Source organism: Corapipo altera, unplaced genomic scaffold (assembly GCF_003945725.1).
Source record: "Corapipo altera isolate COAL_440 unplaced genomic scaffold, ASM394572v1 65, whole genome shotgun sequence".
Lineage (NCBI taxonomy): Eukaryota > Metazoa > Chordata > Aves > Passeriformes > Pipridae > Corapipo > Corapipo altera.
Window position 1 is genome coordinate 7,822,876 of NW_020884891.1, and position 13,674 is coordinate 7,836,549.

A 13,674-nucleotide genomic window follows, 5' to 3' on the forward strand; every position below is an offset into this window, starting at 1 on the left:
CCTTTGGCCATTGAGAGCTTCTCAATGCAATGAAACTGGATAGACTTGAGAGATGATGAAGAAATGTTTAAGGATGGCTAATAAGAGATCCATAACAGGCTGTGTTTGGTTATGCCCAAGTGACCTCACTGACAGACAGGGAGCTGTTTGCCAGGAGGTACAACTCACCTGTGCAACTGGTGCCCTGGAAATGAACTGCTGCAACAGGACCTGTGATTCAGAAAGCATAAGCATCAGCTTCCCTGCAGCTTCCAGGTGCTATCCAGGGAGCAGTCAGTCCTCTACAACAAGCAACATCACAAGGACCTTGGAAACATTTCAGTTTGGGTTTTTTTCTACAAAACATTCTGTACTGTCAGTCACCTTTGGGTGAAAACAGCCAAAACACACAAGCAGGCTGCCCAACTGCAGGCAAAGCATCACAAGAGCAATAGCTTCTGCAGTTTCGTCCACAACAATTAAAGATCTCTCAGAGTTTGATAAGACTTGCTGTGATCCACAGCATTTCAACCCTCATCTGTCCTTCACCATCCCTTGACATCTACAGACACTAGGATAGTAACACTTGCCCAATTTTACCTTCTGTCATGATGTTCTTCTCTGATGAGAATCAACTCCCAGAAGTGTTTGATGAGCCTTAGTTGGGATGAATGAGGCAGTTTAGATCCCTGAGATGCTGCAGGAGACTTTCTGAACACAGGAATACATCCCTATGCCAGCTATTCTCTTACCAGGTTTTCATGGTTTTTCTGCTGGATTCCAAGGGGAAAAAGGAGTTTTTGTTATATTACACTTGAAACTTTAGTACTGCAGAAGGCAAATTTGGTTCAGGGGCACAGATTATACAGGCTGGCAAGTGTCCTCACTCTAGCCCACTGAAACACTGCTGCAAAGCCATTGTCACTGACGTGTCCTTGCTGGTGCTGCATGTCCTGGTGTGCATCACTGCAGCTTCTGGCATCCCCACACACACCCACTTCTGCCATGGCAAATGAGACCTGGATTTACAGCAGTGACACACAGGTGCTTGCATGGTGAACTGTAAAAGCATGGCAGGTTGGCAGCCTGTAAGTCTTATTAGGGATTTCAAACATCCCAAGACAGGTGGTGGTTTGATGGCTGTGGGTACTGAGGGTGACAGCAGCAGATTCAGTTCCTGCTGGTAACAACAGTGATCAGACTGTCTGTGCCCACAGCTACACAGGGTGGAGCATACACAGGAAAAATCCTCTCACACAGAGACCAAAACTAAGGACAGGCAGCTTCAAGTACATGATCTTGGGTTATATCATTCACAACAATGAATTGTTTCCCTATGACACGATTCTTGTCAGATTTTGTGGATAACAAATGGCTCTGGTTAAGGAGGGGCCAGTCTGCTTTCTGCCACTAAGAACCAATAAGATGCACCACTTTATTTGTACTTTCTGCCTGAACAGTGACTCTGCAGGCCCTGTATATAAATCCCCCTGCTCTGAAGAAGATACCACATAGTTTCATCAGAATATCTTTGCTATATGTCATCAATTTTAATTCCAACCTGTACTTTAATATGCACATAACTGTTTTCAAATACAAGGAAATCTTGAAGTCAACAGCATCAGAGCTTTCAGTAAATCCTTCACAACTTCAGAAAAATCTCTATAAACATTGTGTAAAGTAGATACAGAATGTACAGAGAACAGTTTTCTATACAAAAGTGCATTTTAGCATTACAATTAGCAGAGAACCGGGGGGAAAAAAAAAAAAAAATCAATTTAAGCAATACCATATACTCTAATGTACACCCTCACCTCTCCCCCTAAAAAAAGACAAAAAAACCCAGACCCCCCACTTTCCCCTTGCTTTGGTTATGAACTATATTCAAGGCTTCAATATTACAATTTTTTTTTTTTACACTGAAGAATTTATTTGGAAATGTTTTAAAGTTAGCCAGATGAGAGAGAATGCAAGTATGATTCATCAGAGTTAATAGTCAAAATATACAAGCTTTGAATATTACTAGGATGTGCCCTTGACAGATTAATAAACTATCTTTGCAATCCTTAAATGGACAACTGCATATTGACTTTTCTATGCTCAAGAACTGCAAGATCAGTAAGCTTAAGAATATTAAACCAATAAATCTAACAACAATTGCCATGAAAATCTGGCTTATAAGAATGAACTGTAAGAGCTCCCAAAACAGTTGGGTTTATTAATATTTATAGACCAATGCATCAGCTGATTTCAAAGTTGAAAGAGTGTTAAGAGAAAAGAAATGGCTTCAGGCCATTCAGCATAGATGAACAGTAAATACTGCCATTTTTATGTTTCTATATTGTATATGCATTCTGATGTAAATGCATGTACTTAAGTTCAAGCAGGTTGGTTTGGGTTTTTTCCCCCAGAGAATGATCTTCACAGGTTTCAAACCACAACAGGAGAACCAAAATTTAGGCCCAGGAAAGTCTTGCAAAGAATTTTCTTGCTCTTTCAAGTAAGTACCCCATACTGAGCATACTGTAAGCATCTTTTCATCAGTTTCCCAGATAAAAAAAAAATAGATATCTTAACAGAGACAAAAGATGACATTAGAAACACACACAGAAATCAACCAGGTTTGTCAGGCAGCTTTCTTCCTCATATTTAAAATCATATTAGAAAAGAATGTTCTCTACTGTTTACAGTCTTATTGCAATCAAACTTTCAGTGCTCCTTCTAAGCCTTTATAGAGAAAAAGTTACCATGGAAGCAAACCGTTACCTTTACAGAGTGTAAATTAATTACATTCATATTGCAGTGGGTACAAAGCTCCTACATACACAGCTTCAGTACCATGGAACCATATAACTCTGAGCTTTTTCCTGTGTGCCTCTATGTTACTTTTAAGCTTGACATTTGTGCTCTGTGAATAAAAAGCAGAGATTTGATTTAAAAAAAAAACAAAAACAAAAAACCATACTAATAAGAATGCATTATTTTAGCAGTCTGTTACTCTTCACCTGAACCCAGTAATCTACAGCTGTAACCACAATGGCCAACATTTAAATTGGCAAGACCAGGTTTAACTAAAATTCCAACTGTTTGATTAATGCCATGGGTATTTAACATAAATTCATAGAATCATTTAGATTGGAAAAGACCTTTTAAGTTCATCAATTCCAACTTTAAGTCTAACATTGCCAAGTCCACCACTAAACCACGCCCTTAAGTGCCACATTTACGTGTCTTTTAAACACCTCCAGGGATGGGGTCTTCCTGGGTAAGCACAGAGCACAAAGCAGGGAAAGACAGGATTCTGACCAAAAACCTCCCCCACCACAAATTGAGCATGTCACTAGAACTATGGAGGATGAGAAAACAAAAGGGAAAAAACCCCAAATGTGAGAACTCTTGAATCCCACAGCTACTTCAGGCCTGATTCTCTGAGGTCAAAGACAACATTTTATCTCTGAGTACTTGGCAAAGAACATTCAGGCAAGATGTTATTCTGCATTCTTACCAGAACATTCAGAGTTTTGTATTTTTATGTTATAAGCACCCTGGGTCTATGAGATCACAAAGCTATAAATTACTACCATGGAATCCCTGGAAATCCACTCTCTTCTTTCATTTCTACCGTCACACAAGTGATTGAAGTACCTGCTGGAGATAACACACCACTATCAGCTATTGTGGCACCCAGGACCTTTTCATCCAATGTGACAAGAAACTGGACCCATTTAATCACTTGGATTAATTTATACTTACATCCCCAACCTAAGATCAAGGTGGAAATACTACCCTCCTCATTTCATGATCCCTGGAAACTAGTAGACAGGTGACCAAAACAAACTGTACCTCATCAAAATGAGGGCGTCTTCTCTCAAAAAAACCTGAGGCATTTTAAACTCTGAAGAACTGCTGAAACAGAAAAAAGTTACACACTTTCATGCTCCACCACACTGAGATATTGCACCTTTCTTACAATTCACTTCAGTGTCCATTCTCTACAGTATTGTGTGCATTTTTCTTCAGAAAAAAAAACGCAATCACATTAGAAAGTCATTGCAGAAAATAAAAGTTGTACTGAACTGCGACAGTGTACACACAGTGAAATATTTCATGATGAATTCATCCATTACCGTGCAAGAGTTTAAAACTGCACCCTGAAACTAGCTGAATTGACAGCAATTAAATTTTGTCTTTCAAGGAAATACCGAGAGGCAACAGACACTTCTGGTTAGTGGCCAAATGGGATAGGTAATACTTGAGCTTAAAATGACATTACACAGCTTTTAATCAGTGAGTGGACAAGTCTGGGCACCTGTTGTACAGCAGCAGTAAGAGTGAATAAAGTTACACATACTAGTTTGACTCTTTCAGAGGCCATTGTTCAGATATTTTACTGGTCAGTTTATTTTGAGTCTACAAGGAAAGCCACTTCTGAAAGAAAAATACTTCTCCTGTCAGGGCTAATAAGTCTGTGCAGGACATGCAAAATTAATGTCAGCAGTCTTAAAGCTGACCATGCAATTCTGCAGGATTGGGCTACATCGTGCAATTACAGACACCTGTGGCCACACTGAACTGCCCAACTCCTTAATTCAAGAGCAAAATTAAAGCAATGAAGCATCAAGATAATAAAAAATTACTAAATTCAGAATTCAAAAATATTTTTATAATCTTTTAAGTTTCACATTAAAATTTAGAAGTATTGTTTTTATCTCAGCAGGGGAGAAGGAGTTCTGTAAAAAGTAGTTCCAAAATAGAGACATCTTAAAGATGGTCAGAATTAGGAAACAGGTTAAAACTACTTTTACTTCCCTACCTGAAAGCCACAATTTTACCTCATTTTCTTACCAACAGAAATTTCAAAAGCCAATAGACAACAAAAGGAGATCCTGATACATGTCATGGTGTAACGACCCACACAGAAGACACCCTCAGCCTAACATACCATTAAAAAGCACAGCTGCATTAATTGAAATTCTCCTGTAAACAACATGAATCTATTTAGATGTGCTTCTGGGGAAGAAAAGCACTGAAGCTGTGTGCCACTTGTTTGCACTTCTGTTTCCAGTAGAGTTCTTAACCACTGTTAAGTAGTGTCCTAGACAACTTAATTGCAGATTAGTGCACTTTCAATGCATAAAGACATTTTTATTGTAATCTTTTCATAGAAATAGAAGGGATGTACTGGTCAACCATTAGTGATAATCCTAAGATATTGAGCAGCTTCTGAAGACTAAGCCTGCACTTCTTGGGGTTTTTTTTAATTCTAGTTGGTTCCTAAGAACTACATTATTAGGCAGTATTTGTTACAGATTCCCTGCATTAGAAGTCCTGCTTCTTGTTTTCTGTGTAGTTTGAGTTAAATCACAACTTTTAGAAAAGAATTTATGACATCACTTTGATTTTGTACAATTCAAGAGCAAGACTGAAGAAAGCCCCACAGAATAGAAAGATTTTTCCTCATGCTAAACAATCTTCCTAATAATGGGAAAGGAAGACAGAACAACTCAAGTGGGATACTAACTCTAAGTTGTAAAAAAACAAAGAAGCTGAAGCATAGTAATGCATGCTTTGTGTCATCCAAGAGCACCCCTAGACTTAAATCTTGTAATCTTGTAAGTTGTTAGCATATTAGCCAAGTTCCATTTCCTTAAAATTGTATTTACTCAGCAGCTTTTCAGAAGACAGTTAAGTTTCTGAATTCTTTGTTGCAAAATTACTCTCAAAAAGCTGAAGTTACTCAATACTTAGACCTTCTTAGCAAAATTACACTTGAGAAAAGATCTGGTTTATATTGTTAACACTAATCAAAATTTGGTCAGGAAATATATGTAAACAATAAGGATAATACATTTAAGGCTTAGAAAGAACACTGATAAATTCACCCCTGTCACATTAAAACATCCACATCTCCTTCATGGTCCTCCTCAGTCACTTTTAAAGAGAGCACTTCTTCATTAAGAAATAATCCACTCAGTCTTTCTTTACGAGCTTGTCTCTGCTCTTTCAGCTGTCTCTTCCGTAAGGCCTTTTGCTGTAGTTTCCGTTGCTTGGAACGTTTCTGTCAAAATAAAGAAGAGACAAAATATAAGATTTTGTTCTGTAGATTAGAAAACACTTCTAAAGCTGGCAAATATAAATTAACCTCTAAAAATAACATCTCTGAAAAATAACTAATATGAATTCTTAGAGGTGGTGTAAACAGTCATCCAAAATTGTATCTGATATTAAAATATCAAGACCCATTTACCATATCTGAGTTATGAGGCACAACATTACCCTGGGATGTTGCACAGTCGAATTTTTGATTGAAGGAATCTTTACTGCTGGGGAAATGTTACAGTCTTACATTAACAAACCCAAGATGTTGAAGAGCAAGCAAGAACTGCTCCTCTCCTCCACCCCTGATATTGAAATTATGGAGACACGACAAGTGCCACAGTACTGCTTTAAATGGAACACACCTCAGTGGGTCACTCCTCACCACGTAATCTCATGAGACATGGAAGAATAAACTGAAGAAGATTCAAAAAGCCTGATGAAACTTTTAGTTGGAAAAAAAAAAAAAACCACAAAAGAAAAACAAAACACAACCAAGACGGTCTTTACTATCCAGAAATTATGCCTAGATTAGGGTGATCAATCTTAAATAATTATTTTTTTTAAACTGTGTGTGTTTTTAAGTTAGATGCATAAACCCTTACTCAAGCCCACTCACATTACTCTAAACAAAAGGAATTAAAAATCTGCTACAAACATCAGGCTTTCTCTTAGGAGAGAAATTATGGCAAGAGCACGAGTTTTAACTCCTCGTGATCATGTCACACCAAACAGTCAACACTGGTTTATCTAGATAACTCAGTTACTGTGTTCCTTCAGGACAAACATCCCAGGTAAGATCACATAAGCAAGCTTAAAGAGTTAAGACAGCTTAGCGCAGATTTACATAATTAGAAACTTTACTTTTGAATCCCGGATTCTCTCTGCAGCACTTGAGGACAGGTTACTGTCGCTGTGCGCTCGACTCATGTTGGCACTCGAGTTTGAGGCGGAGTTGGCGACGCTGGAGCCGCTGCTGCTGGCTGAGCTGACCATGCTGGCACTGCTGCTGCTGGCACTGGCACCGCTCACACCACTGGTACTCGCACAGCTGTAGCTGCTCCTCTTCCAGCTCTCCCTTGCTGACCGCTGACGAGGCCCGTGCTCCTTGATGTAGTTCCTCACCTGTAGAACGGAAGCAGCAAAATTACTAAGGCTTGATAAACACTGCACTGAGATGCTCCTTTCCGTGGAAAAAACAATTTGCCTGTTAATGATCGAGTTATTGGATCGATTCAGTTAGACTTTTAAAATATTTTGCTGTGCCTGCTTAAATCCCAAGCCATCTGGCAGTCACTCAGAGAACTAAGTTAAAATTAGCTTCACTACAGAAGGAACAAAAATAAGTAGCAAGGTTTGGGGTTTTTTCTCCTCTCCTGCTCCTCAAGTTTGCTACTACATTAGTTACTATTTCAACACCAAACAGGAACATCAGTCAAGTTCAACTGAACTGAGCTGTTTACTTAATGTATCAAACCCCTTTATTTTGCTAGGTATACTCAAACAAAAATGGGTGTAAATAAAGCAGTACTTTTCTACTGTAAGATGATACTTAAAAAATGCTTGAAATATGAAATAGGCCAAGCCCATAAAAGCAGTGAATGTTTTCCAGTTTCAGTCTTCACTTTCATCACAGAGTAACACTGAGGAATTCAGCTTGTTTGGACACTACATCTCTTCCCAACAACACATCACAGCAGTACAAAGACTAAGAAGTGGGATGTACCTACCCTACCAGTCAAGTACCCTTCTTTGTTATAATTCCTATTCCGTTACATCTTTAAAATGCGTTTTTATCTCCCTTTCTACATGAAATTTATGGTCTTCCCCAACCAATCCCAATATTTTAGAGTTTTAAATGCTAGTTTATATTCAGTGAGCAAATGAAGATCCTCAGCTAGCTGATGGTCACACTCACCAGCTTAGGCTTAACACATACTGAAAATGTACAGTCACAGTCTCATATAAAGGTTTCCCTCACTGACAATATTGTGCTCTAGTGTATATCTCTATATCTAATGATTAGGTATAAAAATCGATCACAAGTCCATACAATTTTCCAAGCCATATCAGACGCTGAAACCCCAAAGTCAAATGTACAAACTTTATCTCACCTGTTTCAGTTTTTCATCTGTGAGACAGTTCAATTCAATAATGAATTCACTATCTGTAGGTGAGATCTGAGCAGTAGGATCAATAATTTTAATAATATCAAGTTGCTCTCGAAGGCCCATTTCTGTACTGACTTTGCGACTCAAGTATTCAATATATTCAACCTAGGATCAAAAGAGAGGCAGGTCATTTTAAAGTATCATTGATTCTAAATGAGAGACAGAAAAAAAGGAAGGACCAACAGGATAAAACATGCTCAAATATCACTATTCTAGCCTTGAGTATCCTTAAAAACTCAGGGTGAAAACTTGAGTAGGCATTAAACTGCCTCTTACGGACCCAAAAGACAAGAAGATTTAGTTTTGAGAATCAAGCAGTCCTGCATAGGTCTGCATTTATACCTACAGCAATCAGAATGCCATTTAAGTTGTATCTTTTAATGGAAAGTTCTTCTGCACATTGCAGTTCTCACACAGGAAAAAAAAGTCACCTGTTCATCATTTGTCATTGCACTCCACGGAAGTTCATCAAGATTCCTATGCTTGTTTTTCTTTTTCGGAAGCAGACAGGGAGAGCTTGGGATACTAGGTATAACATCAGAAAGCACATCACTCCCACTAGTAATGTCGCTGCCAGGCAACTTGTAACATGCAAGAGAAAGAACAAAGCTTTAGAGTACAGTAGGCAGATTGTAAAATCACTCTATTAACCATTCAAAACATACTGTCAAATTAGCAAAGCTTCGATTATCTCTGCACTCTAACAACTTCTTTGTAATTACTCATAACTCCCTCGAATCTTCCAACAAACAACAAGTGCAGCAAACTCAATTCATACTATTCTCTACTTATCAATTCTTTTTAAAAATTTGCATATAAGAAAACAGTAGAATGCTGTGGCATTTCAATTACTTCCCTTTTCCGTCAGTGGAAATTGCCCATTACAATCCAAACTTAAATCTAAATCCCCCATTTCAAAGCATAAATCTAGTTTAAGGAATATAATTTCAAAGTCGGTCTGTAATTCATGCCACACCCCATAATTACACAAGAATATTCAATTAAAATTACTGTCATTTGCCTGGAAGCAACTGCAGAACTTCAGCTAGCTTCATTTATACATGACACATGATTTCTGAATGCACTTCCAGTTGAAGTGGGACAGTTGGATTACTCATGCTCAGATTCTGCCAGATAACACCATAAAGAGCTGCAAAAAAGTCTTTCCAAAATTTTACAAGTCCAATCAAGTATGTCTCTTAAGAAAAGTTTGTTTTAAAAAGCAAAGAGTGATAAAAAAGCTAGTTACCAGTCAAACATGCTGTCAGCTAACTAAGGCTTAAGAAATTACTTCTTTTCAAAACAATTGCCAAGTTTATCAAGCAATTAAAATTTCACAGCTCAGCGAAGCTCTGAATCTTTGGGATCCAACCTGAGTCGTTCCTACAGGCTGCATTACACACATTATACACATGCACTTGTAACTTCTGCAATAAATAGAGACCAGCAGTTAGACTAAACCAGTCAGAAATTCAGAGCTAATCTCAGAGCACGTCTTGAGTTTATTTACATCTTCTGGAACAGGATCTGAGCCTTCTTAGTTTTCAGTTCTTATAGTGCCCTTAGGACTCTACATGCTTTGACTGAACTTTACAACAAAATTTAAAAGTATGACCTTCACTCACTCGTCCAGATTAAAAAGGCTGGAATAAAACTAAACAAAACACTTCTTTATCACTCAAGATTCAGGTATGTGCTCCCATGCTCAGTAGTTACAAAGAAACAAATGCTGAGAAGGTCATTTGGTCTGTTCAGCCTGGAGAAGAAGAGACTGTGGGGAGATATCACAGCTGTCTGCAGCTCCCTCACAAGGGGAAGAGGAGAGGCAGGCACTGATATCTTCTCTATGGTGACCAGTGACAAGATCCAAAGGAATGGTCTGAAGTTGTGTCAGGGGAGGCTTAGGTTGGGTATTAGGAAAAGGTTCTTCATCTAGAGGGTGGTTGGGCACTGGAACAGGCTCCCCAGGGCAGTGGTCACAGCATCAACTCTGACACAGCTCAAGGAATGTTTGGGCAATGCTCTCAGACACGTGGTGGGATTCCTGGGGCTGTCCTGTGCAGGGCCAGGAGTGGATTTCGATGATCCTTGTGTGTCCCTTCCAACTCAGGATATTCTGTTCTATCCGACAGCTTTTCAACTACAACTAAACCCAGCACGTAACAGTCCACACAAAATTTTACATTTACAGTGGAACTAGTTTACCTGCCATTCAAACTCACTGTCTGACCAATCCCAGTATGTGCTGATAGAAGAAGAGACATCACTGCAGACACTGCCCTCGGGGAACAAATCAAAAGAGGTGAACTCCTGGTCATCCAACAGAGAGTAACAGTCATCCTGATCACCAACAGAAACCGATGAGAACAGCTCCTCACTGCACTCTGAGCTGGCCACGCTGGTTCCACAGGATGTCAAGTTCCACCTGCAAAACATGACAAAACAATTAGAAAGCAGCAAACGTTGGCATCACATGGCCTGAAAAATTCTTTTAAGCCCTTTAAAACTATCTCCACTTTGCTTGCATTACACATGGATTTTATTGAAGTTATAATTATAGAAATTGACGTATTCTGGTTTAAAATATTTTTTAAAGTCCATAAACAACACCAAAGGGAACCCAAGGCCAAAAATGGCCAGGTAAAAATCCACACACAGTTAGTATAATTACATCTTTATTTTAATATATTATCACTTTCCACCCCAGAGCCACGACTCCTCTAGTATGTGAATTGTTTCTTTTTGCTGCTGGTTGGATTTCTAAAAATACACTGATCTAAAAATAAAATTTTCCATATGTTTGGATATTTAAACTTTCACGTAAATTGAAATAAGCAGAACTAAAAAGTTAATCAATCAGACATCAGGATAAATAGAAGTCAAAAAGAAATTCTAGGCTGATAATCCCCCACAAAACTGAGGCTTAATAAGGAAACACATTATGGATTCATTATTCACAACTCCAAATGTCAAAAACATTGGACATGCTGTTGGAATAAAACAGTGCAAAATGGGAAAATGACCTGTGTGAAAATGCTACCATGCCAAAACGAAACACTTTTTCCACCTCATTATTTCATTTATAAAGCTAGTTAATGCTGTTGCTAAAGGAAAGCTATTGAGGACTCAATTTTCACAGAACAGGTTTTTGCTCTAATGAGAGTAAGTCAGAATTTAACAAGCTCATGAAATCAGTCTCCATATCTGGATTTATTTTACATATTGGTGAAAAGTAGGTCGAGACAAATATGAGTCAGCACAGCACTGCAATATGGCCAAAACAATTTGAAAAGGGCTTCTAAAATGCACCACACAAACCCACACAATCAACTCCTTTCCATCAGCCTGTCCACTTCAGCCTGGCTAACTAGAAAAACACTCCTCTGCCATCCAACTGCAAAAGCCAAGCAATCTCATCGCCCTGAAGGGCTGGTCCTCACTGTCATTATTTAAGCTGCATACCAGGTTGGCTAAATATGTTTGTGATGGATTCACTCCCACATGTACTTGGCCAGCACTGAATTTATCCAACGTTAAAGACATTTCCAAACCTCCTCTTTTAGCAGATTCAGGAGATCCTGCTCTCCCTCCCTTTCTGGATCCCTTACAGAAATCCAGTGTTTCACCGTTCAGACTTTTGTGGGCAGGGCAGCCCATTGGTACAGAGCAGAGCACGGGTGTGGTGACACAGCACACTTCTCAGCATGACTACAGTTACAGAATTCATGAAATATTGACGAAAGGAAAGACAGAGCGGACAAAGTTTCCAGACCCATCAAAACAAAAAGTGAGGTGCAGGGGCTCTACCACCACCCCACTATGCAGATACTCCAGGTACAGGCAGACAGCCCTCACCTTCTCATACTCAGGGGGGTCTGCCAGGCTTGCTGGGGTGAACTGGACTTACAACAAGTTGGAACTACATTAAAATTACTCATAATATTAAAAAATAGGAAACCTTATGCAAACAGCACAGATTGAGCTGTGCATCTGCAATGGCTTAATGAGTGTTTGTCCTTGCCCAAAGAAGTGAGATAGCCCCTCAAGATGCCTGAGTTACAAACCTGCATTTGTAAAATGAGCAAACCTAAGTAACACACTTGGGAAGTGAAAAGCAACACAAAGAGAAACTCACAAAACAACTATCAAACATTTATCTTACAGATATGCTAAGAATATTTCTTACTGCTCATATCACAATTGTGTCTTACAATTTAAGAAGCCTATCAAGAAAAACATATCATATTTGATTAAGGTTGTTTGTGCTGAATCATTTAAGAAGCTATAATTAAGAGTTTGCCCTTGTGAACAATACTTTCAAAGTGCAATTTCCATGATTTCATACAAATTCAACTGAAAGATTATCTTATTAGTCATAAATACTCTTCATAATGGTGTAGTAGAAACACTAATAATCAGTAGAAGTATCTTGCAAGTCTGGAACAGGAACCAGAACTACCCCACACATATGTTCGTGACTGAAATCTCACAGACTGTTCTCAAAAAAAGAGCTATTTCCACATTCAAGTTTAATACTACGCATTAGCAGAATTACGTTCTCAGGAAAGCAGGACTGTGATTTTCACTTTATAAGCACAATTGGAATTTCTTTGTAGAGCTGTATTTGCACTTTTTGAATAGATCTTTTCTACAAATTACAGGCTGAATAATTGGACGATCATTAGTAGCATGGGATTGAAATGTTTCTGCAGGAGTCGGTGCAGTCACCAAGCTGCCTGACTCATTCTGAACCTCTACAGGTTTGCCTGGTGTCCATGCAAGGCCTGCTTTTAACTCTTATAAGCACACCACTCTGCAGCTGACCATCCTGCAGCACTCAAAAATGACCAAAAATCTCAAAAAATAAGACATTTGGAGAGGAACGAGGCTTGGAGTAACCTGGCTCAGTGGAAAGTATCCCCGCCCAAGGCAGGGGGGGTTGGAACTACATGATCTTTAGGGTCCCTTCCAACCCAAACCAGTCTGTCATCCTACCAACAAACACATCTTTCAGGAACGACCCAGCTCACATCGACAGCTGTAACGTGACGAGCCGAACCCCGACTAAGCCAAGCGCAGGGTACCCAGCAGGGCGTGAGGAGCACCCTCAGCCCGGTCACACCCGCTCGCACCGGGCAGGGGAGCGGGGCAATGATGTTCGGCCCAGCCCGGGGACAGCAGCCGCCCTGAGGCCCCTCAGCACCCCCCGGGCGCACCTGTTGGAGTGGAAGCGGTGCAGCGGGTCGGTGCGGTGGCAGGACGAGAGCTGGCAGCCGAAATCGCTGACGTCCAGGCAGCCCTCCTCGCTCAGGCTCAAGCTGCCGCCGCGCGGCGGGTGCTGGTGCGAGAGCAGCGGGCACGGCTCCTCTGGGGCCAGGAACTTCTCGTACGGCTCCTCGGTCATGGCGGCGGGGGCGGGGGCGGCTCG

General features: G+C 39.8%; 1 protein-coding gene across 1 annotated transcript; it reads right to left on the reverse strand.

The window, feature by feature from the left end:
* Nucleotides 1-1,494: 1,494 nt before the first annotated feature.
* On the reverse strand, nucleotides 1,495-13,668 carry FAM199X (family with sequence similarity 199, X-linked). Its single transcript, XM_027645437.1, has 6 exons — nucleotides 13,463-13,668; nucleotides 10,452-10,671; nucleotides 8,678-8,827; nucleotides 8,190-8,351; nucleotides 6,940-7,200; nucleotides 1,495-6,037 (listed from the first exon to the last, which is right to left on the reverse strand). Exons 1-6 carry the CDS (start codon nucleotides 13,648-13,650, stop codon nucleotides 5,867-5,869), a joined length of 1,152 nt encoding a protein of 383 aa, XP_027501238.1. The 5' UTR covers nucleotides 13,651-13,668; the 3' UTR covers nucleotides 1,495-5,866.
* Between the last annotated feature and the right edge of the window lie 6 nt (nucleotides 13,669-13,674).